This window comes from Leuciscus leuciscus (genome assembly GCF_965113295.1).
Source record: "Leuciscus leuciscus genome assembly, chromosome: 2".
NCBI classification, from domain to species: domain Eukaryota; kingdom Metazoa; phylum Chordata; class Actinopteri; order Cypriniformes; family Leuciscidae; genus Leuciscus; species Leuciscus leuciscus.
Window position 1 is genome coordinate 55,130,478 of NC_138726.1, and position 24,826 is coordinate 55,155,303.

The following is a 24,826-nucleotide window of genomic DNA, read 5'->3' on the forward strand; positions in this document are numbered from 1 at the left end:
TACGACAAGAGGCTTGTTAAAATAAAGTAAATACAATCTCCTCAGTCCTCCGAAGATCCCGAAAAAAATTTCCGTAGGTGCTTCAGTGACTACTTCGCTCAGAGAACCTGTCAATCACAGCTGTCAATCATGACGTTACACCACCGCATCACGTAACTAACTAAAAACCAACTTATTTTTGAAACAAACACTTGAACTTACATCAGCGTGATAAAAACGACAGCAAATGAAAGAAACCACCTTTGGAAAAAAGATATTTGAAGTGTAATTTAATTGTTTAGTTGGTCTCACGTCCCGTTGAATAACACGGGGAGGCGGGACTTATGACCTATACTAGGACCAGTCACCGGGGGGCGATCGAGACGTTTTGGCTTCACTTTTCAGGGCTTGTGCGGCATGCTTGGCCAGAACAAACACACCTTGTTTTCAGACCAGCCATGGACGCAAATGCATTTGCTATTTAAACAACGTGTCGCAGGATGTGAAAATGATAACTGCGTCAGGCTGAAACTAGCAAAAAACACTTGGGTCACGCTTGGCGCTGCATTGCGCGGGTGTATGATAGGGCCCCTAATGTTCAGAGGCTTTCCACCCATTGATTGCATTACAAATATTATTTTCAGCTTGTGAGAATTGGGAAAAGCTAAAACAGCTGTGTGGATTTTTTTCAATGCTTAATCCGTTAACATGATTTCGCCATCCAGAAGAGTTTCCCCCTGTTAAACCGTGCCAGAAGCGAGCATGAATGGCTCTGCTGTGCCGCTAACAGCCGCTCGTATTTATAGCCGTCAGCGTGACGTGAGGAAACAGGAGAAGAGAGGGAAAAGCTCGCCTTCGTCCCGGATGAATAATTCACAGCGAGACGCCACGTTCCCATCAGAAAGGAAAACCACTCGTCAGGACTTTGGAAAGTTTTCCTTTTAGAGACTTGAATCGCTCAATTCATAAAGAGAAGCAAAATGTGCATTAAAAGTTAGGATTGTCAGGGGGAATTTCACAAAGAACATGTCTAGGTCAAAATAAAAAAATAAACAAACATAAGACAATTATATTTTGCATATAAAAGTGAGGAATATTTGAGAGGCCATTGATGTTTTGTGCATTGTGCAATTATTTTCATAACAACTAAACATATTTCCATTTCATTACTGCAATGGGATATATGTATGTATTCTTGAAATACAGTAAAAATATTATATTATAATTTTATAAAATATTATATTGTAAACTACAATGACTTTCTTTGTAAAATCCGCATAAATAACCTAATTATCTTTGCTAAATATATATATTTTTTAAATGTGTCTTGATTTTGGAGTGAAATACACAGCAACAAAATTAGTTTATTTCAAAAAAAAAAAAAAAAAAATGTATAGCAAAGAAATATGCAGATTTTACGAAGAATGTCATTGTAATTTACAACATAATATATTAGAATATTAGAATATTTTTACTGTATTACAAGAATAATGGGAACATGTATATAATCAAAAATGTCACAAAATAATATATATATATATATTAGTGCTGTCAAATATATGTATATATGTATGTGTGTATTTACTATATACACACACACAGTTTGTGTAAATGCATCCCTCCAGGTACCGATAGTTTAGAGTAGTTGATTTACGGTGTTAAATCTTCGCTGAGAGAAGCGTGTTTGCAATCCGACTCACTTAAAAACCTCTTTCTGTCTGCAGTGATTGATAGTGCAGCGCAGAGCGTTTATTATGTGTGTTTTTATGCGCTGTCCAAACCACAGGCCACGGCGACCACCTCTGAACGCTGACTTGAGCTTTTAGAGCGTAAGGAATACGCTCAAGAGATAACGTGTGTGTGTGTGTGTGTGTGTGTGTGTGCGTCTCGAGGGTGAAGGCTTGTGGTTTCAAGAACTTCATTTCTCACACAAACTCAAATGCACGCGGTCTGAAAGCGTTGCCAGGTTGAAGTGTTCCTGTTCAGCATACTAATCAAAATGACAAAGGAATCGTCCCTCCCCTTCATTCCCTCCTGCAGATAAACCTCAAACTATCTCACACTGCCTCAGTTTACGGATGAGAAGAATGGCCATTCCTCATGGGGAAATGCGGTTTTTGGCAAAGTTATGCGCTGCGAGCTACTCCTAATTTAAAGTCAATGTGAATTGAGTTTAAAGACATTTTTTTAAGAAAGAGAATGCAAATAAAAAGAGAATTGGAAGAATAAGACGGCGAATATTTTAAAATGCACTGATGAGTGGGAACAAGTTTTAGGGAAGTAAGTTAGGTTATGCTTTTACAAAAAAAGTAGCTGATTAATTAGAAAACCTGCTCATTTCTATAACATAGTCGAAGTTTTAGTGATGAACTGTTAGACTAAACATTTCATTTTGATATCATAAAAGAGGATGCAAAGACTGTGATAAAAAGTGATTAAATCGCTTCATTTACTTGAATCGTCTGAACGATCTTAACAATTCACCATCATTACTTTGCCGAGAGAAACATGTTTGATTATTGCCTCATCTTGTTCAGTGACAAAAACAGCAATGCAATGTTTGGGGAAAGTAGCTTTTTACAGGCTAAGCTTTACTATTTTGAAATCACACTACTGGAAAACAGTTTTATTTAGTTATTATATTTATATAGTATTAATGTATTTATTAATATTTTGAATTAGCTTTTATTTTTATTTTTATATTTTCAGTTTCATTTAAATTTTAGTCTGTTTTTATCTTTTTAATTATCTTTTTATTTTTTTTACATTTGTAGCATACATTTTTTTATTTCCATTTTAGTTATAGTAATTTTAGCATATCAACATCAATATATTTTATTTCAGTTTGTTGCCAAAGCAAAATCTTTGTTTATTTTTTCAAGGTTTTCATCCTTATTTATATTTTATTTATTTCACTGAAATTGATTTGTAATAGTAACAACACTGTTAAGTGTGATGCTATTTTTATATTTAATCGCAGTAGTTTTTAGCTTATTTTGTGACATTACTGACACCTTTGCCCTCCATTTAAGCAAATTATGTTCAAATAAAGTCCATAAATCATTTATATCACAGTGTGATCATGCATAAATGCAGTAAAATGAGCTTGGGTCAAGGTAACCTGTCCAACTAAAGTGTCTTTCCTCCGTACAGCAGGAGATTCTGTACCAGTATCCGGTGTCCGAGGCTTCGGCCCAGCTGAAAGCGGTGAGAGGGATTTTCCTGACGCTCTGTGACATGCTGGAGAACGTCACGGGTGGACAGATAGTCAGGTGAGACGCCGGGTTCGTGTCGATGCCAGTGGATGACGTCCATGAAAAGTGTGTTTTTTTATGTGTTTTGAAAGAAGCAGTGCCGATCCTGCACTTCTGGAGGCCCTAAGCAAAACTAGTGCATTCGTAAAAACCCCAAAGTTTCCATAAACTTGAGTAATAATTACAATGGTTTTCAGTATGCAAGGTGCACTGCCAGTTTTCTACAGCCTAATGGAGTTAAAACATCAAGGAAACAAACTGCAAGTTATGAAAAAACGTATAGGGATGAACCCATTAAAACACGTCCAATTGGCAGTAAGTAAAATTAAAACCAAATTTTCGTTGATGGCTTAATAAATGCTTTTTTTTAATAGTAAAGCTCTGGCACCATCTAGCTATCAGAAAAACTATAACACACAGCCGAATTGGCTTTCCAAGTGCGCAATTTACTTACGAAATCACAGCATGATAAATAAAAAAAGACATGGTTGTTTCAACCCAAATTTGGGTCAGATATGGACACCCCCAACCGTTGGGTTACATGTTTTTTTTACTATTTTTTTTTTATTACATTTTTAACCCAACAGTTGGGTTTGCCCATTTTGACTCAAATCTGGGATGAAACAACCCAGGATTTTTTAGAGTGAACAATCCTTTTGTAACATAAGGGGCCCTATTTTAACGATCTGAAACGCAAGTATCAATCGCCAAACGCAAGTAACTTTGTGGGCGGGTCTTGGGCGCTGTTGCTATTATACTGGCGGGATAAATTACTCTTGCGCCCGACGCAAATCTAAAATGGGTTGGTCTGAAGTAGCTTCATTACTCATAGGTGTGGTTTGGGCGTAACGTGAAATAAACCAATCAGAGCGACATCTCACATTCCCTTTAAGAGCAGGCGCGCTTGTTCCATGGCGGATTGCTATTATAACGGCGGATTTGCCAGGCCCGCGCCAGGAGCGGTTCACAACCGAGGAGACCGACGTTCTCGTCAGGGCCGTAAAACACAGAGAAGTGACATTGTATGGGGATGGAGAAACCCACCCAAATTAACTTCGGTTAAACAGGCATATAATAATTTGGGTAAATGTGTAAGCTAGATTTATGCCTATAATTTCACATCTTCATGGACACAACAATGATTTCCCTCGTGTGTTAATATTTTTCCTTGTAATAATGTATGGTTTTAAAAAAATTAGAACTGCTGTATCTGTGTGTAGATGAGATAAGCAAAGTGCATGCGCGTTGTGCACACGCTACATTGATTATGGCCAAGCCACTGACTTTAGACTAGGTTTTTCCTGGTCAGTGGCGGAATTGTTTTCTAAACCTGCAAAATAGCACCAGGGAACGTTTGTGCCGGAACACGCTCATTCCCTAATTTACCGACGTGCGTCTGTGGAGGGAAAAGTCCGCTGTGCGCGGGTGCATAATAGGAATGATACATGCGCCGGTGTACAAAGTCAATTGCGCTGGGTGCAAGATAGTGCCCTATAAATGTCTTCACTGTCATTTTGATTATTTTAATGTGTTCTCCACTTACTGAATAAAAGTTGTAATTTCTTTCTTTAAAAAAAATGACAAAAATCTTACTGACCCCCAAACTTTTGGACAGTAGTGTATGAGGGAAGCATATAGTGTAGTGTAGTCTTTTTGCCTCTACCGGTGCATTTTAATTCCCGCTCTGTCTTTTGCCGTTTACTATAGTTGTATTGGCGTATATCGTGTCACATGTCCTCTGTTTCTGCCTCAGCTCCTCTCTGTGGCTCAAGCAGCAGTTGGTTCATGTGGGCTACTGGAAGGAAGGATCCAATCTGCTGGTCATCGCTGTACCTGCCAGCAGGTAATTCTCATCTTTATCATCATCCCGCCTATAATCTAGATAATAACTATAATAACTGTCATTATAATCAGCTCAGCTCCTAAAACTGAAGGATAACCTCTGTAATCATCCCGTCTGCAAACGAGGATCTGTAATCTAAATAATAACTCTGGTGATTGTAATTGGTTTTGATCTCTATAATCAGCTCATCTTATGATGTTTTGAATTCATCCTACTCGCCGACAGTTCGCTTTCTCAATAAAAAATAATAATCTCAGTAACCTGATCCATAATCCCAGATGTTTAGCTGAATTCAGTTGATACATTTAGATGTTTACTGCTTCAAAATGAAAAATGACTGAAGAATGACGTCTCTCAAGACCTCAATATACTCACGAAGAAGTTGTTTTTCATTCTACGCTTAGAGGAAAAAAGAAGTTTAAAGGGATACTCCACTTTTTTTGGAAATAGGCTCATTTTACAACTCCCCCAGAGTTAAAAAGCTGAGTTTTACCGTTTTCGAATCCATTCAGCTGAACTCCGGGTCTGGCGGTACCACTTTTAGCATAGCTTAGCATAGATCATTGAATCGGACAGGACCATTAGCATCTCTCTCAAAAAAATGACCAAAGAGTTTCGATATTTTTCCTATTTAAAACGTGACTCTTCTGTAGTTACATCGTGTACTAAGACCAACGGAAAATGAAAAGTTGCGATTTTCTAGGCTGATAATAATCAAGAAACTTTGCTGCCGTACCTTGAGTCCAGCAGGCGTAATGAAATGACGCAGCGCCTGAAAATAGTCCCCAGCTCGGTAGACTATAGGGTCGACTATTTTCAGGCACTGCGTCATATCATTAATAAAGCATTTAGCGGTTAAGAAAGCATCTAATCATAGCGATGCGGATATGTTTGCACCAGCTCTACAGTCACGTTTATTTATACAACAGCAACAGCTTTACAGTATTAAACATGAAAAACAGTGTCTAGAATCACAACTTTCCAGTGTTCATGACAGACTGAACAGAGAAATGAACCGGCGAAGATTTCCATCTCAAAGAAGGCGGAGCCTCAGAACCACACCTACTTTTGCATTAAATCATCACCTCAGACCAATGGTAGTTTGAGATGTAGTTCAAACACCACCAAACAAACTACATTTTGGCCCGATTTTGTTCGAAATGACATCACAGCAGCCATATCACCCTGTAGCCCAAGATCGGTTGCCCACTGAAGCTAAGCAGGGCTGAGCCTGGTTAGTACCTGGATGGGAGACCTCCTGAGAAAACCAGGTTGCTGCTGGAAGAGGTGTTCGTGAGGCCAGCAGGGGGTGCTCACCCTGTGGTCTGTGTGGGTCCTAACACCCCAGACGGGGATGAGACGTAAAACCGAGGTCCTGACTCTCTGTGGTCATTAAAAATCCCAGGATGTCCTTCGAAAAAGAGTAGGGGTGTAACCCCGGTATCCTGGCCAAATTTGCCCCTTGGCCTCTGTCCATCATGGCCTCCTAATCATCCTCATATACTGATTGGCTTCATCACTGTCTCCTCTCCACCAGTAAGCTGGTGTGTGGTGGGCGTTCTGGCGCAGTATGGCTGCCGTCGCATCATCCAAGTGGATGCTGCACATTGGTGGTGGTTGAGGAGATTCCCCCCCTTCCATGTAAAGCGCTTTGAGGTCTCAGAAAAAGCGCTATATAAATGTAACGAATTATTATTATTATTATCACACCACACAAGTTCATTCTTCGATTTCGCTTAAAGTGTATCAGGGCCTTCAGGACGTTTCTCAATCTGCTCCCTGGTTCAGTAGTTAGAGGTTCACTTCTACTTCCCAGTGCTTCCCAGTGCACTTATTACATTAATGTATCTACATTGTTTAGTTTAATTGTATTTTTCACCTGTCCACCTCTTATTTCTAGTTTTAGCATAGTTTTTGTTTATCTCATTCAGTTTTCTCTTCGGGGGAAATGTTAGATGTCTCTGTTGGTTTAGTTCTCGGTTTAGTTGGTGTTTGTGCTGCAGGGTTCCTCTGTTGTATCTGCAAACTGTGATCGAGGGAGTCGTCCGAACGCTCAGGGTCATGTACGGATCTCTTGACAGGTGTGTATTTCTATATATTTCTTGAGAGCTTTATGTATCTGTACACTGTAAAAAAAAAAATTTCAATAAAACAAAGATTATTGGAGTACATTTTCTACTTGTACAATATGTTACTTGCTGTTTCTTTGTAATTATTTGTGAAAATTACTCGCAATTTCTGAGTGCGAATTATGGAAATCCTACGCCAAATGTTTTCAGTGTAGATATATATTTGATAATATCAGATGATCAGTGTATAAAGGCTGTGTCTGTGAACTCTGTCTCTCTTCAGCGGGTTCTGTGAGGTGGAGAACGTTCCTCGTCTGGATCACTTCTTCTGCCTCTTCTTTCAGCAGCTCATCCAGCCCTCCCGCTTGATTGACAGCTCCAGACCGCCCACCCCCGATATCTCAGGGTCCCTCTTCTTAGACGGTCTACCAGCCGTCCGCTGGCTCACTTTACCAGCAGACATAAAGGTATGACTGCCAGATCACTAGTTAATAGGGGTGTAACGGTACACAGAAGTCAGGGTTTGAGTACGAACCTTGGTTTTGGGATCACGGTTCGATACGAGTTTGGTACAAACCCCCAATGCTAGGTTTCTTTTCATTTATTTTGAACAGACAGTAGTGCAAATAACAGTTTGTGCCACTTAGAGGCATTTAGTCCCCTAGTTTGTACAGTACAGCCTCCTTTAGTGTATTAAACACTAGTGTACTAAACCGAATGCACTCCTGCAAAAGAGTATTTGGTATTTGGTCACAATCTGACCAAACAAAACTGAAAAGCATCTTTTGTGTTAAAAAAGTACAAAATAAATAGAATAATTTGTGCAGAGATTAGTTTTCTTTGCCCACGAGAGTTGCAATGCGGTGACAATGGCGGATGCACAAAGTTAAATTGTAAGTTTTTTCAAGAAATCACGGAAATATGAGCGAGAAGTAGAAAAAGTGCCGTCTACATCCGAGTCTCCTTCACCTTTCCACGAGGAGACAGTGAGTGAAGCGGCTTCCCATTTCCAGGACACGCATATTTCATCACTGGACTTCCACGACACAAATCTGCACAATGCCAAATGACTTGTCTCATTATAAAAGCGGAAACAACTTAAAATACTCCGTCATTTATGGTCATGCACATAAGAGTAAGACATCATTCCAAACTGTAAATGGTCTATTTATATTTGTGAACACTTTACACTCACAATAAAAACAAAACAGTGTGCTTTTGTAAAATAAAGCCGCTTTCTGCCGTCCCGGTTTCCTTTCCGTGAAGTTTGTAAATCGCGTCACAAAAAATGAATCGAAACTCAGCGTATAGGCTACTAGCAAGCTCTTATGTGCCATCTGGACTCTTGTTTTGGGTTGGTGCATAGATCGTCTCTTCTTCTTCTGCTCTTTTTCCTGTTGTGGTTGTTAGCAAACAGCGTTGCATTACTGTGCGCACGCCCCCTTCTGGACTGGAGTGTGAATCGCCTGTGTCTGACTGTAATTGTCGTCTGACTGTATGCACCAATCCATGACGGTTTGGGACGAATGCATGTACCGTTACACCCCTACTAGTCAATTGCTATGTTTCCATTCAAAGTCGCGTAATTTAACTTATGCACAAAACTGTAATATTGCATAAAACATTTGCCCATAAAACATTTGGAAAGAATTCCCCCATCATAAACGAGATGCGTCTCAGTAAACTCTGTCATGTTCTCTTGCGTTGGGATGCTGGAGTTTGGGAACGCAATCGTGTGAGGCGCGTCTGGGGGGAATTAAATCCAATCATTCTGATGACAGACTTTGGCTCAGGCATTTCAGAGCCACCAAACCAATCTTTGAGATGCTGTGATGTGATTAGTCCGCTAGTTAGCCCAGTTATCCAATCACATCCACTGCTGAGGCAAAGTAACGTGAGTTTGTTGTTGCACATCAAGGGATTTATTCTGTTAACGTGTTTCCATCATAGTTTATGCGCATGTCTTCTTATCAGATAATAAAATGATGTGCCTCAATTAATGTTGCATATGTTTTTTTATGCGCATTTCTCGAATGGATGTGCATCATGGTGTTTCCATCCAGCGTTTTATTTTAATGGTATATCCCAAAATTCACATAAAATAGGTGGATGGAAACATGGCTGATGCATGAGCTATAATTAAATGTCTCAAATAATGTTTCTCATACAGTAGTTACAAAGGAATATTTCACACGAACATGACAATTCTGTCATCAATTACTCCAAATCCATAATTCTTATGTTTTTCGGTGAACATCCTCACGCAGCATATTAATAAATGACACAAGGTCTCAGGTTTTCATTATGCTTTGATTCTTTCTCCAGGTTGAAGTGGACACTGTCCTCTCAGACTTTGAGTCGTCGGACTTTGGTGACATGGTAAGAGGAGTTATTGTTCAACAAAAACTATAATAGTATAATAATGATAATAAAATAACACTGGTACCAAGATGTGGCCTGTTGCATAATGCATACACTAATTTTTCTCTGTTCTCTCATTGGTCAGTCTGAGGATTTCTACGGTATGAGGCGTCTGTACGTCATCTTGGGCTCCTGTCTGTTTTACAAGGTGAGTCTTGAATCTCCTGAAGCCGTACATTATCATGTCTGTGTCACTCAGAGTCACACGTAGAAAGCGTTACACTGCTGCTGTCAGTAGGTCATTGAAATTGAGTCATGCTTGTAAAGGAGTCTTGTTCATATTTGAACCGAGTCTGACAGAAGGGTGACACGCCGCTTCTTGTGAACACAGCTGTCAGATGAAGAGACTCTTTTAATTATGAATGATGATGTTAAGAGGATTGATTAGTTATCAAGTCTACATCTGTTGCTCCTTTAACCCTGTGATATTAGCCAGAAAAATATAATTTGACAACACTTTACTTAAAGCCTTTATATAGCATGCATTATAAACATATTTAGCAACTATGCATTGCATGGTCTCATGAATAATTGTAACCACAGTTATAATACATTTTAACACTTATCTATTCATTGAACACCCCTTTAGAAAGTATAAAACACATGACAAACAACCAGTTTCAGATGTAACAAGGAATCTGCTCATTTTATAATGCACTTTAACTTGGTTACAATTATTTATGAAAACATATAATGCATTATAACGTACATTATTAATAGTTTTATAATGCATTATTCATGAAGGCTTCGAGTAACTAATCTTTTTTTTGGAAATGGAATAGTTTGTTAAACCTTAACACACAAAATATTTAAAATAATTTTTGAAAAGTTAGTGCATGCATTTGTTTTCTGTTGAGTGTCAGATTTGAAAGATTAGGCTTGATTGGCTCATACTTGAGGAGCTAAAAAACACCTCAATTTTATTCAGAGACCCAAACTGAGCAAAAATATGAGATTTGGTGCAGATGCTGATATTTATATGGCCAAAAGGGAAGTTGAAATTCTGAAAGCTTTAATGTGAATTATGAATATCTTTATAACAGACTACTTACATAAAATGCATATAAATATCAGTCGTCTCTCTATATCTGCCAATAAAAGGTCATAGTAAGATGATTTTTAAATGCTTAGTTTCATGATCAAAACTCTATAGTTGTAAAATATATAATGCAATGCAATACAATGATGATTGAGAGATGCCTGATGATGAATCATATTCGAGACTCACATTTGAACATGATTTCCTAAAAAATGATGTATGGATAATCAACCTAAGCTGCTTTTCACTACAGACTACTGAGATGCTTGTTATCAGAGTTATCCCAAAGAAGAAGTATTATTTATATAGCGCCTTTCTGTAGCTCAAGGTCGCTTTACATTGTACATTACAATACATTTACACACACGCACACACATTACAACCACATAAGGACACTTAGGGCCCTATCTTGCACCCAGCGCAATTGACTTAGTACACCGACGCATGTTTCATTCCTATTTTGCACCCGACACACAGCAGACTTTTCCCTCGGCAGACGCACGTCGGTATTAGGGAATGAACTTGCGCTCCCGGGGGCGGTTCAGCGTAAAGAGGAGGCGTGTTCCGGCGCAAACGTTCCCTGGTGCTATTTTGCAGTTCCAGAAAACAATTCCGCCACTGACCAGGAAAAACCTAGTCTAAAGTCAGTGGTGCGTTTTCAGTGGCGCGTTCAGATGCTATTTTAAGGGCGCATGCTTGGCCATAATGTAGCGCGTGCACAACGCGCATACACTTTGATTCTCTCATCTACACACAGACGCAGCAGTTGACATTTTTGCAAACCATACATAATTACAAGGAAAAATATTAACACACGAGGGAAATCATTGTGGTGTCCATGAAGATGTGAAAAATAGGCATAAATCTAGCTTACACATTTACCCAAATTATTATACGCCTGATTAACCGAAGCTAATTTGGGTGGGTTTCTCCATCCCCATACAATGTCACTTCTCAGTGTTTACGGTCCTGAAGAGAACGTCGGTCTCCTCGGCTGTGAACCGCTCCTGACGCACGCCTGGCAAATCCCCCGTAATAATATTAATCCGCCATGGAACAAGCGCGCCGGCTCTTAAAGGGAATGTGAGATGTCGCTCTGATTGGTTTATTTCACGTTACGCCCAAACCACACCTATGAGTAATGAAGCTACTTCAGACCAACCCATTTTAGATTTGCGTCGGGCGCAAGAGTCATTTATCCCGCCGGTATAATAGCAACAGCGCCCAAGACCCGCCCACAAAGTTACTTGCGTTTCGCGCTTGATACTTGCGTTTCAGATCGTTAAAATAGGGCCCATATAGTCCCATTATCCAAAATACATGTAAAATAGATATGTTTTTAGCTGAGTCTTGAATGTAGCCACAGATGATTGTGTCTTTCATCGACACAATAATTGTTCCACCACTGAAGGTCCAGAACTCAGATCTGTATTTCTCCCTCTGTCTGGCAGGGCTATCTCATAGCGAACCACCTACCCAAAGAAGAGCTTGTGGACGTGTGCTTGTACTGTCAGCATTACTGTCTGCTCCCGCTGGCGTCTGAGCAGCGTGTGGGACAGCTGGTGGTGTGGAGAGAGGTGTTTCCACAGCGCAGATCCCAGATCAGCCCCGGATACTGCCAGCCACACGCACGACACTTCATGCTCATAGTGGGCCTGGTGAGAGATCGCTGACTGTGTTACAGATTACTAATAAACACTGTTCTTTTCAACTTTCTGTTCGTCCAAGAATCCTGACAAGCAGCATGACTGTTTTCAACATCGATTATAATCAGAAATGTTTCTTTAGCAGCAAATCATCATATTAGAATGATTTCTGAAGGATCATGTGACACTGAAGACTGGAGTAATGATGCTGAAAATTCAGCTTTGATCACAGGAATAAATTATATTTTACTATATATTCACACTGAAAACAGTTATTTTCAAATTTAATAATATTTCACAATTTTACTGTATCTTTGATCACATAAATGCAGTCTTGGTCAGCAGTTTTTACAGTTCTGTTCAAAAGTTTGGGGTCTGTAAGATTTTTGTGGAAACTTTGATGCATAAGAAAGTTCAAAAGAACATAATTTATTTGAAAAGTCTTTATTGTCACTTTTGATCAATATAATGCATCCTTGCTGAATAAAGGCATGTTCAGGCATTAATCTATGATGAAGTACCTTTGCACTGTATTTTATAAGGTCATTTTACTGTTATATTTTATTTTGTTTAGCAATGTGCCTTTTATTTATTTAGTTGTAAAGCACATTGGTCAACTTTGGTTGTATTTAATGGTGCTATAGAAGTGAAATTGACATTCATACCAAGAACGATATCTAAAAAGTAAACTATAACGATAACTAAATTAGCGCTGACACCAAAACGCTCAATAACGTCTGTTCATTCTAATCGCACGCTGTAGTTTTGTCGTCTTGCCGCTTTAAATGCTCAAGCTCTTGAAGCAGGATGGATTTTGATTGGCTGTAAATTTTTTATCATTCATCAGCTGAAAAAAAAATCATTCTGAAACTTAGTGATTCCAGCGATATTGTTTCTCTGTGTTATAGTTGTGGACCCTGTATTGTGTGGACTTTGAATAATTTTTAAAACTAAATCTTTATTGTTATGATTCTGGGTGTGAACAGGCCTTGTTCCCCTGTGTCCCCCTGTGGTGAAAATCAAGCTTTTAATGATGTTTATATGTCTATGTGGTGTTTTTAATATGCTTTAAGACAAATCATGTGTAAATTCATAAGTCGACAGCATTGCTGAGTATTTTCTCCTTAAAACTGCAGTCAACCAAAGACAGTTATGGTTATAAAAAAACAAAAACAAAGACAGTTTCAAAAACACGGTTTGAAATCGCTGGTGTTTCTGACGTCACAAACTATCTTGTAACCAATCAGATCAACGTGTGATCGCCAACGAGTGGATCTCTGAGCTGAGTGAGTGAGTGGAGGCAGGGCTCATCTGCATATTCATAGAACCGCGTATACTAATGAGGCAAGGGTCATTTTGGAGATCAAAGATGAGTTTTAAGTGATAAAAATGATTGACTACAGGGGAGCTTTAATTTCTTTAAAAAATAACAATCTCACTGAACGCTAGTGTGCATTCGGTAACTATAGTTTAAGGGCAGTAATTGAACACTGAATTACTGAAAATGTGATGCATAAAAGCCGTTTTCCCTGACGTGTGTTTCCAGAGGCACTTCATGCAGTGTGTGTTGCTGGAGGCCGGTGGCTGTGCGTGTCCCGCTCTGGGATCTCCAGGTCCCGACTGCGTTTACGTGGACCAGGTCAAAGCCACACTTCTTCAGCTGGAGAGTCTGGATGCCTCAATCGAGGAGCGTCTCTCGGCCCCGCCCACTCCCTGCCTCTCCTGCTCCGATTGGTTCCTTCCGGCCGGTGGGCGGGACATCGGCAGCTCGCCGATCCTCAACCGTCTGACAGCAGCGATCAAACCCCCGTCTCCGGGCGGGATCGGGCGAAGTCTGTTCGGGGAGGGGGGATCGGGGTCCTCGAGTCTAAGAGGGCGAAGGCCGAGTCCTCAGAGGAGTGTGTCTGACAGCGGCAGCGAGGGTCACGCGGACTCGTCCTTCACCTCGGGTCTGAGTCCTCACGCCACCCCGGACGCCTCCAGTGGGACACGCAGAGACTCTTTCGGCTCGGGAGGATCCGACGGCAGCTTGGGAAGTGCAGGATTTTTCAAGGTGTTCGTCTCACATTAATTACAGTTTATGTGCTGTTTTACTAATGTTACATATTACAGAGGTCACAAGCATGTTCAAGCAATGTTATATGTATCTATATTATTTATCAAAACATAATAATACATTATATTTGCATAAATAAAATAAAGCCCACTTTACATATATATCTCTTTTTTTTTTTTTTATGCTCACTACTGAAGTTTGAACTTCAGTTCAGAACGTTGGCTCAGTTTTTATAGAAAGTGACATTAAACATTGTTTTTTCCCGTGACAACTTGCAGAAAAACAGAAGTGACATCAAACTAATATTATTATTAGTGATTTTGCCACCGATGAGGTGTCAGTGTGTACGTCAGCACTGCTGTATTCACTGCATATGAATTATGGTCAGGCCCGTCTGTTATTCAGAACATCTGCCAGAACCTCGTCTTATACCTCGTCAGCATCAGGAACTGGTGTCGTAAATCACGTCCATCTGAGTTGTGCTGACGCCACATATCTTACAGACACACTGGACGAAGCTTTCCGGCTCATACATTCTCATCGAGAGAGACAAGCTGAAGCAAACGCATGGAAACTAGCTTTCATCACATTTATAGTCAGTCCTCAAGACTAAGAGAAAGACAGAAACAGAACATTTATACAAAAGTCGGATAAAAATCAACACAATATTTATTGCCATAAAAACAGGCCTGTGCTTATTCGTGTTCAATTATTGACGTTTAGTTTAGTTTAGTTTAGTTTAGTTTAGTTTAGTTTAGTTTAGTTTAGTTTAGTTTAGTTTAGTTTAGTTTAGTTTAGTAATTTTTTGTATAGTCAAGCACAAACTATAATCATTTTATTTGTATTATTTTATTTTACTTTTTCTTTTCTTTTATTACGTTTAGGCTTTTTCTTTTACATTCCAGATTTAAATGCCTTTCAACACCAAAAATACTTCAATAATATTTCGTAATCCAATCCTTACGTGATTTGTGTGTGTGTGTGTGTGTGTGTGTGTGTGTGTGTGTGTGTGTGTGTGTGTGTGTGTGTTTTCCGTCAGATTCCCCGGTTGAAGCACCCGAACCCGTTCTACCTGGGCTCGCTGAAGAAGAGTCTGACTGACAGGGAAACTGAGGAGATGCACAATGTTCTCAAGTGAGTTAAACACCATCTAGTCTCAGGGACTCTCACACTCATAAACCCACGGTTTCACAGACTAGGCTTAAGCTAGTCCCAGACTAAAATACATGTTTGAACCGTTTTATCTCAAAGCAACTTGCAGTGACATTATCTTAAAATATGTCAGTTGTTTTGTCTCAAGATGATTTTTAAAAAAAAAAAATTTTTTTTTTTTTTATGTATTTGTTTAAGGCACTTTTCTAGAAGCTTCTTATAGGGATACTTCACCGATTAGCATTAAGCTTTATATCAGTAGAAACCCGGTAGTATTTTCGAGTGGCCGTGCTTCCCTCCCTCATGTTCCCCTGAGACCAGAGATTTCTGTATTGTGTGTCTGAAAAAAAAAACTCAGATGACGCAAAAATCGTCATTTATCATCATCGGAGGCTTTTTTGTCCAGAGGCGAGAGACTCCAGCCAGTAGGAGGAGCTCGTCCCGCATGTGTTCAGCCCGCCCATAGGGGGATCGCACGATAAAACAGTGTCTTTTCAGTTTCGAGTCGACTAGTAGCCTAGCTGTATCATTTCTCCCGACACTGCCCTCTGTAACCGGTAGGCGTGGCTCGGGAGTGTCCTCGTAGGGCAGTGACGCAAGTGCATTCTGAGAGTTGTTGTCTTTCATCCACATGAGCCAAAAACACATTATCTGGCTTTTCTCAGTCTAGACGGCTCCAACTTCTACAATAATTTCACATTTCTACTACATAAATGACCCAATTTAAATACACATTCATCTTTCCAGCGGTGAAATATCCCTTTAAATGACGTCCGTGTGTGTGTGTGTGTGTGTGTTGGCAGACTGACCGCGGGCGCTGAGAACACACTCTTCCACTACGTGCTGATGGAGACGGTGCAGGGCATCTTCATCGCTCCCACACACAGAGAAGTCCATCATCTGAGCGGCTCCATCCACCCACAGCTCATCCACAACTTCTACCACTGCTGTCTGTCTATACGACAGGCCTTCACGCTGAGCCTCCCCACACGGGTAACTCTTCACCGCAGCGCTTCTGCCCCGCTTCAGTCTACGGCATCAGAGAAACATGAACAAATGCATCACGATTTACACAAACATTTAACATTTAGCAGCACAACTGTTGATAATAATCATAAATGTTTCTTAAACATCAAATCATCATATTAGAATGATTTCTGAAGGATCATGTGACACTGAAGACTGGAGTAATGATGCTGAAAATTCAGCTTTGATCACAGGAATAAATTACATCTTAAAATATAATAAAATAATAAACCGCTGTTTTAAACTGTAAGAATATTTCACAATTTTATTGTATTTTTTTTATCACAGAAATTCAGCCAGAGACACTCTCAAAAACATTAATAATCGTACCGAGCCCAAACTTTTCAATGTAATATAATATAATTTAAAATATATCGTTTTTAAAATATTTTTTAAAATGTAAAAGTTGCATTAATTTATTTGATTCTTAAATTTAAATAATTTTTTATAACCAATTAAAATTTTAAAAGTCTGTATATTTATGTGTACAGTTAAAAAACTTGCAGTTGTTAATCATTTAAAACCCATTTTTTAAAGAACCTTCTCTTTTTTATAAACAAGCACGTAGTATTATTTATATACTATTATAGTTTCATTAATATTTTGAATTTGCTTTCATTTTTATAATTTCATTTTTAATTTTAATTTTAGTTTGAATAATTTTGTCTTTTTATTACTACATGCATCATCGCCAGTTAAGTTTTTCATCTAATATATACAGTATATATAAAATATAGATAAAATGTATTTTAATTTATTTACCAAAATAAATAATTTGTAATGGTTGTTATGCATTCCAGCCAGTCTGTTAAATAATCTTAAACATATGAATTAATAAGCTACCGCAGGGTTATTGCTGGTCATTTCTATGCTATAGAATATATTTGCTCTATATTTAGAGTTGGGTGGGAGAAATAATACGCTTCTGCTTCATCCCGCTACTTTTCCAACATATTAAAATTATTGTTATAATACTTTATAGATATTGTTGTTGTTTTTTTGGTATGTTGCAACATATTTGTTGTATTTAAAAAAAAAATTATTTGTATCTTTTTGTTGTTCGAAATGAAAGAATAAATGAACTGAACTAGTGATATGGAGGGGTTTGAGATGTGAATGTGTTTCAGGATCGCAGAGGGACCGAGCGGCCCCAGAGCACCCGAGGTTTGGGTCCGGTCAAAGAACACGGAGTTCTGTTCCAGTGCAAACCTGAGAACTGGACGGATCAGAAGAAACCAGCTCCCACCATGACCTACTGGGTTATAGGGTACGTGACCTCTGACCTCCAGCAGCTTATGACAGTGGGTTGAGATTAGAGGTGTGATGTATTCAAGTGCTCCTGGGTAATTCGTATTCGGAAAGATCAATTCAGATGCATCTACGTAAAACTTTTTACTCTAAATCTACAAAGTGATGAATAAAGATTTTTATTCAGTTCGTTAAATCAAATCATTTCCCTTTTTTAATTACGACTTTGTGGTGAAGTTCATGTGCATTCAACTCTTAAGTAAAATCGTGTAGTTGGAGTATTTAATACAAATTGTAGCAATATTTTACAACATTACTGTTTTAACTGATCATTTTCATAGACTTATGAAACAAACTTTTTAACGGTAGTGTATAAGTTCTATATATAATTACATTTTTTATTTTTGTTTGTTTAAAATGTAAAAAAAAAAAAAAACGTTTAATTTAACAACATTTTAATAATTAATTTTAATTGAGTATTTGTCCGTTGTATATTTAAAAAAAAAAAAAATTTTAATTGTTTATTTTATTCTTTTAATTTAACTTAGTTTTTTAATAATTACAATTTGAAGTAAGTCTATTTACAGTGTATGTGTATTTATTTTTAAATGCATTGATAATTATTATTTTTCTTTGTTATATCCTCTCAGTGTTTTCCTCACGGGATATCAGAGACGTTTTAATCTTCATGATTGCAAAACACAAAATACTTCTATCATAAGTTGCATCAGTATATTTATTCCTAAATAAATCGGGGTTTTTTCCCCATTCGTTGTTATGATAAACGAGCTTATGTCCCATTACTATAATAGCATTTAATAATATTTTGAATTCGCTTTCGTTTGCACTTGAACACACCCCAGCATCTTCCCATGATCCTCCTCTCTCTGTGATTCAGCATGAGTGTGTTTCCAGCTCTTGACTGTGGATCTCTGGTTTGCGCTGCAGGCGGATGCTCCTGGAACCCGTCCCTCAGGAGTTTTACGTGTGCTTCCATGACTCCGTGGCAGAAGCTCCCGTGGAAATGGCCTTCCGCCTGTCTTTCGGCTTGGCCGTGTAGCGCCGGCGTCACACCATCATAAAGCAGGAGAGGATCATTGTGAGGTGTGTGTGTGTGAACGAGGACAGAAAACTGCCGGTTCGTGCTGAAGACAGAACTATCCTTGTGATGATAATCACGTGTTGCTGTGGACTTTCTGCTCAATACAAGCACGATTAAAGCATCCGAAATGGTGAAAAGCACAACTTTAATACCTCAAACTAAGCTGGATTTCACAAGCTAGAGGCTCACGAACACCAGAAACGCCACTTTCCCCCTTGACTTTTCCTCGCTGGATCAAGTGGGATGAGGTTTTCTTGGCAGCGTTTATGACCACAGCCTTTCCTGAACTTTTGATATGAAATGTTTTTGTATTTTTTTTATTTAAGGTGCGGAACTTCATAAGTTAAAACTTTGTAATACATCCAACAAATGTGCATCATTTATCAAATAAATGAAAGCAGATTTACGTCAGGTCAGGTGTTCTTTATTTCAGTGTTTTTACAAAAATAAACCAGATCGTTTCCACAAAAGCTTCACACACACGTTACATAGTGAGTTTCATTCAGAACGAATGTGTTATTAACCATTATTATACTCAAATTCAATGCAACAATCTCCACAATATTAAGGATTTACATTAAAACTTGCTTATGTTGCTCCGTTATGTGGTTGAGCTCAATTCAAAGTTATCAACTATTTTCACAGAAATTCATTCTCATGATTTATGAATTCTGAGTCATAGTCGTATTGAATAAAAAAATAAAAATAAAAAAAAAACGAAGAAATTTGAAAACACTTTAAATTTGCATCCGAAATTAACGATGAAAACTACTTAATGTATTAATGTTAATTTCTACATGTACCGATACATTTTAAACAGTTTAAGTGAATGTATTATGAAAGAACCAAATAGGACATTTATAAATTAACATTAATAATTGCAGTAAAAAGTTGTTCATCGTAACTAACGTTGACAAATTGACTGTAAAGTGTTACTGTTTCACCAGTTTGGGTTTGAATGCACAACATAAATACAACTTCAGCATGATTTTCTTCAAACAACTGTTCAACATTATTGTATGGGCTCCGTTTACGCGACTCCCTCCAGCAGAATGAGGTTTCTCCTGTAGCACTCCAGGCTGCACAGGGGCGTCCCGGTCTGTGAGCACGAGTACTTCCTCAGGTTGGAGCATCCCGACACCCCGCAGCTCGCCGGGACAGGAGGAGGCGCTGGCGGCGCCGAGGGAGTCGGGACGGGGATCCCGGCAGGATAGGACACGCCGGCGCCCTGAGCGTTACTGCTGTACCTCACCATGGGCACCTGGGCCTGTTTGGACTTGCGCTCCCGCATGCTCTTGATCTTGGCCTTGCTGGTCTTGGTCAGTCTCTCGATGGTCTGGTTCTTGTTCTCCTCTGCTTTCTTGGCCGCCTGAAGACGTCTTTTGCGAGCGCGTTCCTCGCGCTTCTGCATCATCTCGGCCGTCAGCTCCTTCTCTTTGTATCCCATGGGAAGCTCCAGCAACGGCTGGATCTGCTGCTTGTGTAAGAGGGCTTTCTGTTCAGACAGAGAACAAACTCAGTTACCAGGTTACCAAGTTACCAGTAAAGTTTATTCAACAACTATTCATTTGTAACTTGTATCAAATCGGTATGATTTGTTTTTGTTTTTGAAAGTCTCTTCTGCTCAGCAAGGCTGCATTTATTTGATCAAAAATACAGATTTAAAAAAAAATATTATTACAATTTAAAATAACAGTTTTCTGTGTGAATATAATATAAAACACAATTTATTCCTGTGATCAAAGCTGAATTTTCAGCATCATTACTCCAGTCTTCAGAGTCACATGATCCTTCAGAAATTATTCTAATATGATGATTTGCTGCTCAAGAAACATTTCTGATTATTATTATTAATCGTGCTGCTTCATATTTTTGTGGAAACTGTGATAACCCTCTCCCTCTTACTTTTAAACGTAATGTGTTTTGATTTTGTGTTACTCCCCCCAAAAAGTGAGTAATTGTGAAAGTGATGTCAATGCATGCCCTCTATTAGAATTATTATTTATTTTTTAATGCAATTTATCAGATGTTAAATACGGTCTGGAAATGTAAGTCTGGAATCTTGAACTGGGAAATGTGTAGGAACCCTGTATTGAGGTTGTATAAGAGTGTGTTCCCTGTCCCACCGGTGAGATGTGTGTGTTTCTATGGCACCTGTCTGGCCGTGAGCAGAGACTCGTCGATCTCTTTCTTCAGCTCTCCGTTATCATCCAGCTCTCCTTTCTCCAGCGCGTCCAGCCATCGCTCCTCCTCGTCCATCGGGCGTCCCAGCAGCGAGTCCGTGTCCATGTCGGGCAGGGGACACGGGTCCAGGTTACTGTCCTCATCTGGGTATCACACACACACACACACACACACACACACACACACACACACACACACACATTAAAGGAGTAGTTTAGTCTGGCTATCACCAGACCGAGCTTAAGATTGAACATTGGTCTGGGGAGTCTGCTCTGTGTTTTCTACTGCACAAGAGGCGTGATCAACGGGCATAGCTCAAACGACTCTGTACGTAATTGGATAGTCCTTCAACCAATCAGACCAGCGATCCGGGTGACGTACTTTGCAGCGAAAACTCCAGGCAGGAAACATGTCAACAAACGTGTTGGCTTGGAGCACTGATCAGCGGTTTGCAGAAGAGTGGTATTTACACGCACTCAAGCGATTGGTTTGCTAAACTAAAGAAGCCAATTGATCGTCAAGGGGTTAAAAAGAATTGGATTAAACCCACCAATAGCGCAGCAGGTGGATAAGCCAGTTTGTGATTGGTCCCCGCAGATTTGTAACGGAAGCAGGATAGAAGAGTGTACAGGTTTAAAATTAAATAGTTAAATTACCCAGTCTAGGAGTAGTTCACTTTAAATGTAAATTACCCCATGATTTCCTCACCCTCAGGCCATGCTAGCTGTATATGTAAGAAGCATATTCATATTTAACACGTTACAAAGTAAAAGTCTAGCTTCCGGCCAAACACAGTCTATTAAAGCGCAACTTACACAACTTATGACGTCAGCAGTAGCGCAGTGTGTAGCGTAAATATCAGCAGTGCGTCGCATTACTCGCACTTTACACTTCCGTATGTTCGTTTGGCCGGAAGCTAGTTATTTTACTTTATAAAGTTTTAAATATGGATATTTTTCTTACACAAACTCATGGTTTTGCTTCAGAAGGCCTTTATTATCCCACAGGAGTCGTGTGGAGGACTTACATGATGGATGGATGCACTTTTATGAGCTTCAATCTGATGGTTGCAATCCATTGCCTTTATAAAGCTTGGAAGAGCCAGGACATTTATTAATATAACTCAGATTGTATTCGTCTGACAGAAGAAAGTCATACGCAGCTGGGATGGCTTGAGGACGAGTAAACCATGGACTAATTATCATTTCAAGTGAGCTACTCCTTTCACACTGCTTCGTTTCCCCTATATTCGGCTCCAGGTTCTGCGTGTTTGAGTGTCCCGCTCACCCAGCCAGGCTCTGTACTGCTCTATAGGAACTCCCTCTGACGGCACGTCATCATCAGAGTCGTCCTCGTCATCATCATCATCATCGCCATCATCATCAGTCTCTACGTTCAGAGACGACACTGAGCGCAGAGAGTCCGGGATCACGGTGAACGTGGGCACACTGCAGAAAGACAGAACTGACTTATTACAGAGAGAGAGAGACAACATCACACTTCATGAATCCCCTCTTACAGGGTTTGAACCTGCAAACTTTCGGTTCCCAGCCCAGATCTTTAGTCTACAGCCAGGCTTTACAAATATTTTGTTCCAAACTATACCAATATTCTTTGTGAAACATAAAAGAAGCTTTTTGTCTATAATTTATGTCATATTTTACAGTGTAAAGTCCCCCCGTGGTGAAAATCAAGCTTTTAATGTTGTTTATATGTCTATATGGTGTTATATTAATATGCTTTAAGACAAACCATGTGTAAATTCATAAGTCGACAGCATTGCTGAGTATTTTCTGCTTAAAACTGCAGTGAACCAAAGACAGTCTCAAAAACACACTTTGAAATCGCTGGTGTTTCTGACGTCACAAACTACCTTGTAACCAATCAGATCAACGTGTGATCGTCAACGAGTGGATCTCTGAGCTGAGTGAGTGAGTGGAGGCAGGGCTCATTTGCATATTCATAGAACCACGTATACTAAATGAGGCAAGGGTGTCGAGTTATGTTCAAGATATTTTAAGGCATGAATAAAACGTTTAAATGTGTAATTTTGGTGATCAAAGATGAGTTAAGTGATACAAATTTACTACTGGGGGACTTTAAATATAAAGAAAAGGCATATGTATTCATTTGTTACATTAACATCTATAAGAGATTTGTTCTGTTATCACTCCATGAGTTCAGTAAGACAGTGACACTCGTGAGTTGTACTGTAAATATATTGATATTATAATCAACAATTAATTGTTTTTAAACATTCTGCAACAAAATTAACTGATAAAAAAAATGCATGCACAGATATTATGTACAATGATGTTCTAACATGTTTGTATAACACAAATAAGGGAGAGTGAAAAAAATTAAAAGGTCTCCATACTGCATAAAAAATATCTGTTTTCTTTCTTATTAAAAATCTACTCCTTTCCAGTTTAAGGTATTATGTGAAACATTTTAAATTGTAATTTTGTTTTCTAAAGAAACGCAAAAGTTGTTAATATATAGTTTATGTTGTATCTTATTTTATATTCTCATTTTAACATGATTTTTCTCAAAATAAATAAATAATGTACGTACTGATAATCAAGTAAGCCCAAGTTGCTTCATTTCAGTAAATGTTCACCTTGAAATGTTAATAAGAATACAAAAAATAATGAAAAGTTTATTTATGTATCATGACCCGAATAGATCAACTTTTTTACAATTATTATAATAAAAGGTCAGAAGGCATGTATTAGATTGCGTGCAACAGGTTGTTCAGCAAAAGCAGTTTTGATCAAATATGAAAAATATGTGCAACGTTTTAGAAATCCTAATAGAACTTGTCATAATTTGGGACCGTTTCCCAAAGAGATCAATACAAAAAGCTCATGTTTAGAAGTCTCAGTCTAAATCATTGTGGGCGAAAGCACTGACCTCTTGGTGCCTAGAGTCTGACCTCCAAGTTTGATCTTGAGTTTGAGTTGAGGAGGTTTGAGCACCAGCATCCCGGAGTCCGACAGAGACTCCAGAGCTTCAGAGGAGAAACTGTGGCCATCATCCCGGTGGTGCTTCTTCTTGTGTTTCTTGTGCTTTTTGTGTTTCTTCTTGTGGAGGTAATCATCCCCGGTTCCTGAAGAACAAACATCAACCAAGCACACGGTTATGATGACGTTTAGATGATTAGTAACGCAGGAATGAATGAATATGAAGAGTTCAGATGCAAGTAGTGCAAGTAATTTCACTTAAATGACAATTAATAGGTAATTTGCATTGCCATTTAAGTGAAATTATTGAACTTAAATATACAAGCTTGATAAAAATGATCATTCTTGAAGAAAAATTCAGATGGCACTTAAGAGGCTTTTGAGACTCAATGTCCTACTTTAACTGTGAGGTCTACATTATCGTGCATGTTAAAGGAATAGCTCATCCAAAAATGAAAATTATCCCATAATTTACTCCCCCTCAAACCATTCTAAGTGTATGAGTAAATTATGGGATGATTTTCATTTTTGAGTAAACTATTCCTTTAATGAAAATGCGTTTAATACACAAGAAGACACGAACACTCGATTATAATTCTCTCTCCTCTACAAAAGCGTTAAATGTGACTTACCAGCGAGAAATCTGGGATGAATCATGTCTTTTCTTTTCCCCATGGACACGTAAAGTGAGTTTGACCTTAACTAATCACCACAATAATCATACTGAATACATACATAGGTCTATTTCTCCATCAGATTAACGCAAATGTACTAATTCCTGTGCAAACTCCCTTAGCATTCTAGCATTGTGTTTACAAATGTGCTTCCTAACGCCAAAGCATTG

General features: G+C 38.8%; 2 protein-coding genes across 4 annotated transcripts in view; one reads left to right on the top strand and one right to left on the bottom strand.

The window, feature by feature from the left end:
- The window catches only part of intu (inturned planar cell polarity protein), a 36,315-nt gene extending 17,069 nt beyond the window's left edge, over nucleotides 1–19,246 (top strand). For 2 of the 3 annotated variants that reach the window (XM_082162336.1, XM_082162334.1), the window contains exons 5-16: nucleotides 3,133–3,251; nucleotides 4,987–5,076; nucleotides 7,080–7,157; nucleotides 7,429–7,612; nucleotides 9,471–9,524; nucleotides 9,652–9,714; nucleotides 12,057–12,263; nucleotides 13,798–14,304; nucleotides 15,347–15,441; nucleotides 16,263–16,452; nucleotides 17,613–17,752; nucleotides 18,682–19,246. In XM_082162336.1, coding sequence (XP_082018462.1) covers nucleotides 3,133–3,251; nucleotides 4,987–5,076; nucleotides 7,080–7,157; nucleotides 7,429–7,612; nucleotides 9,471–9,524; nucleotides 9,652–9,714; nucleotides 12,057–12,263; nucleotides 13,798–14,304; nucleotides 15,347–15,441; nucleotides 16,263–16,452; nucleotides 17,613–17,752; nucleotides 18,682–18,793 — 1,839 coding nt within the window. In that variant the 3' untranslated portion in view covers nucleotides 18,794–19,246. The remainder of the gene's footprint in view (nucleotides 1–3,132; nucleotides 3,252–4,986; nucleotides 5,077–7,079; nucleotides 7,158–7,428; nucleotides 7,613–9,470; nucleotides 9,525–9,651; nucleotides 9,715–12,056; nucleotides 12,264–13,797; nucleotides 14,305–15,346; nucleotides 15,442–16,262; nucleotides 16,453–17,612; nucleotides 17,753–18,681) is intronic. The other variant, XM_082162335.1, reaches the window with a different exon arrangement.
- On the bottom strand, nucleotides 19,244–24,825 carry ino80b (INO80 complex subunit B). The gene is made up of 5 exons (XM_082162427.1): nucleotides 24,615–24,825; nucleotides 23,933–24,128; nucleotides 22,307–22,467; nucleotides 20,990–21,162; nucleotides 19,244–20,330 (listed from the first exon to the last, which is right to left on the bottom strand). Exons 1-5 carry the CDS (start codon nucleotides 24,655–24,657, stop codon nucleotides 19,866–19,868), a joined length of 1,038 nt encoding a protein of 345 aa, XP_082018553.1. The 5' UTR covers nucleotides 24,658–24,825; the 3' UTR covers nucleotides 19,244–19,865.
- Between the last annotated feature and the right edge of the window lies 1 nt (nucleotide 24,826).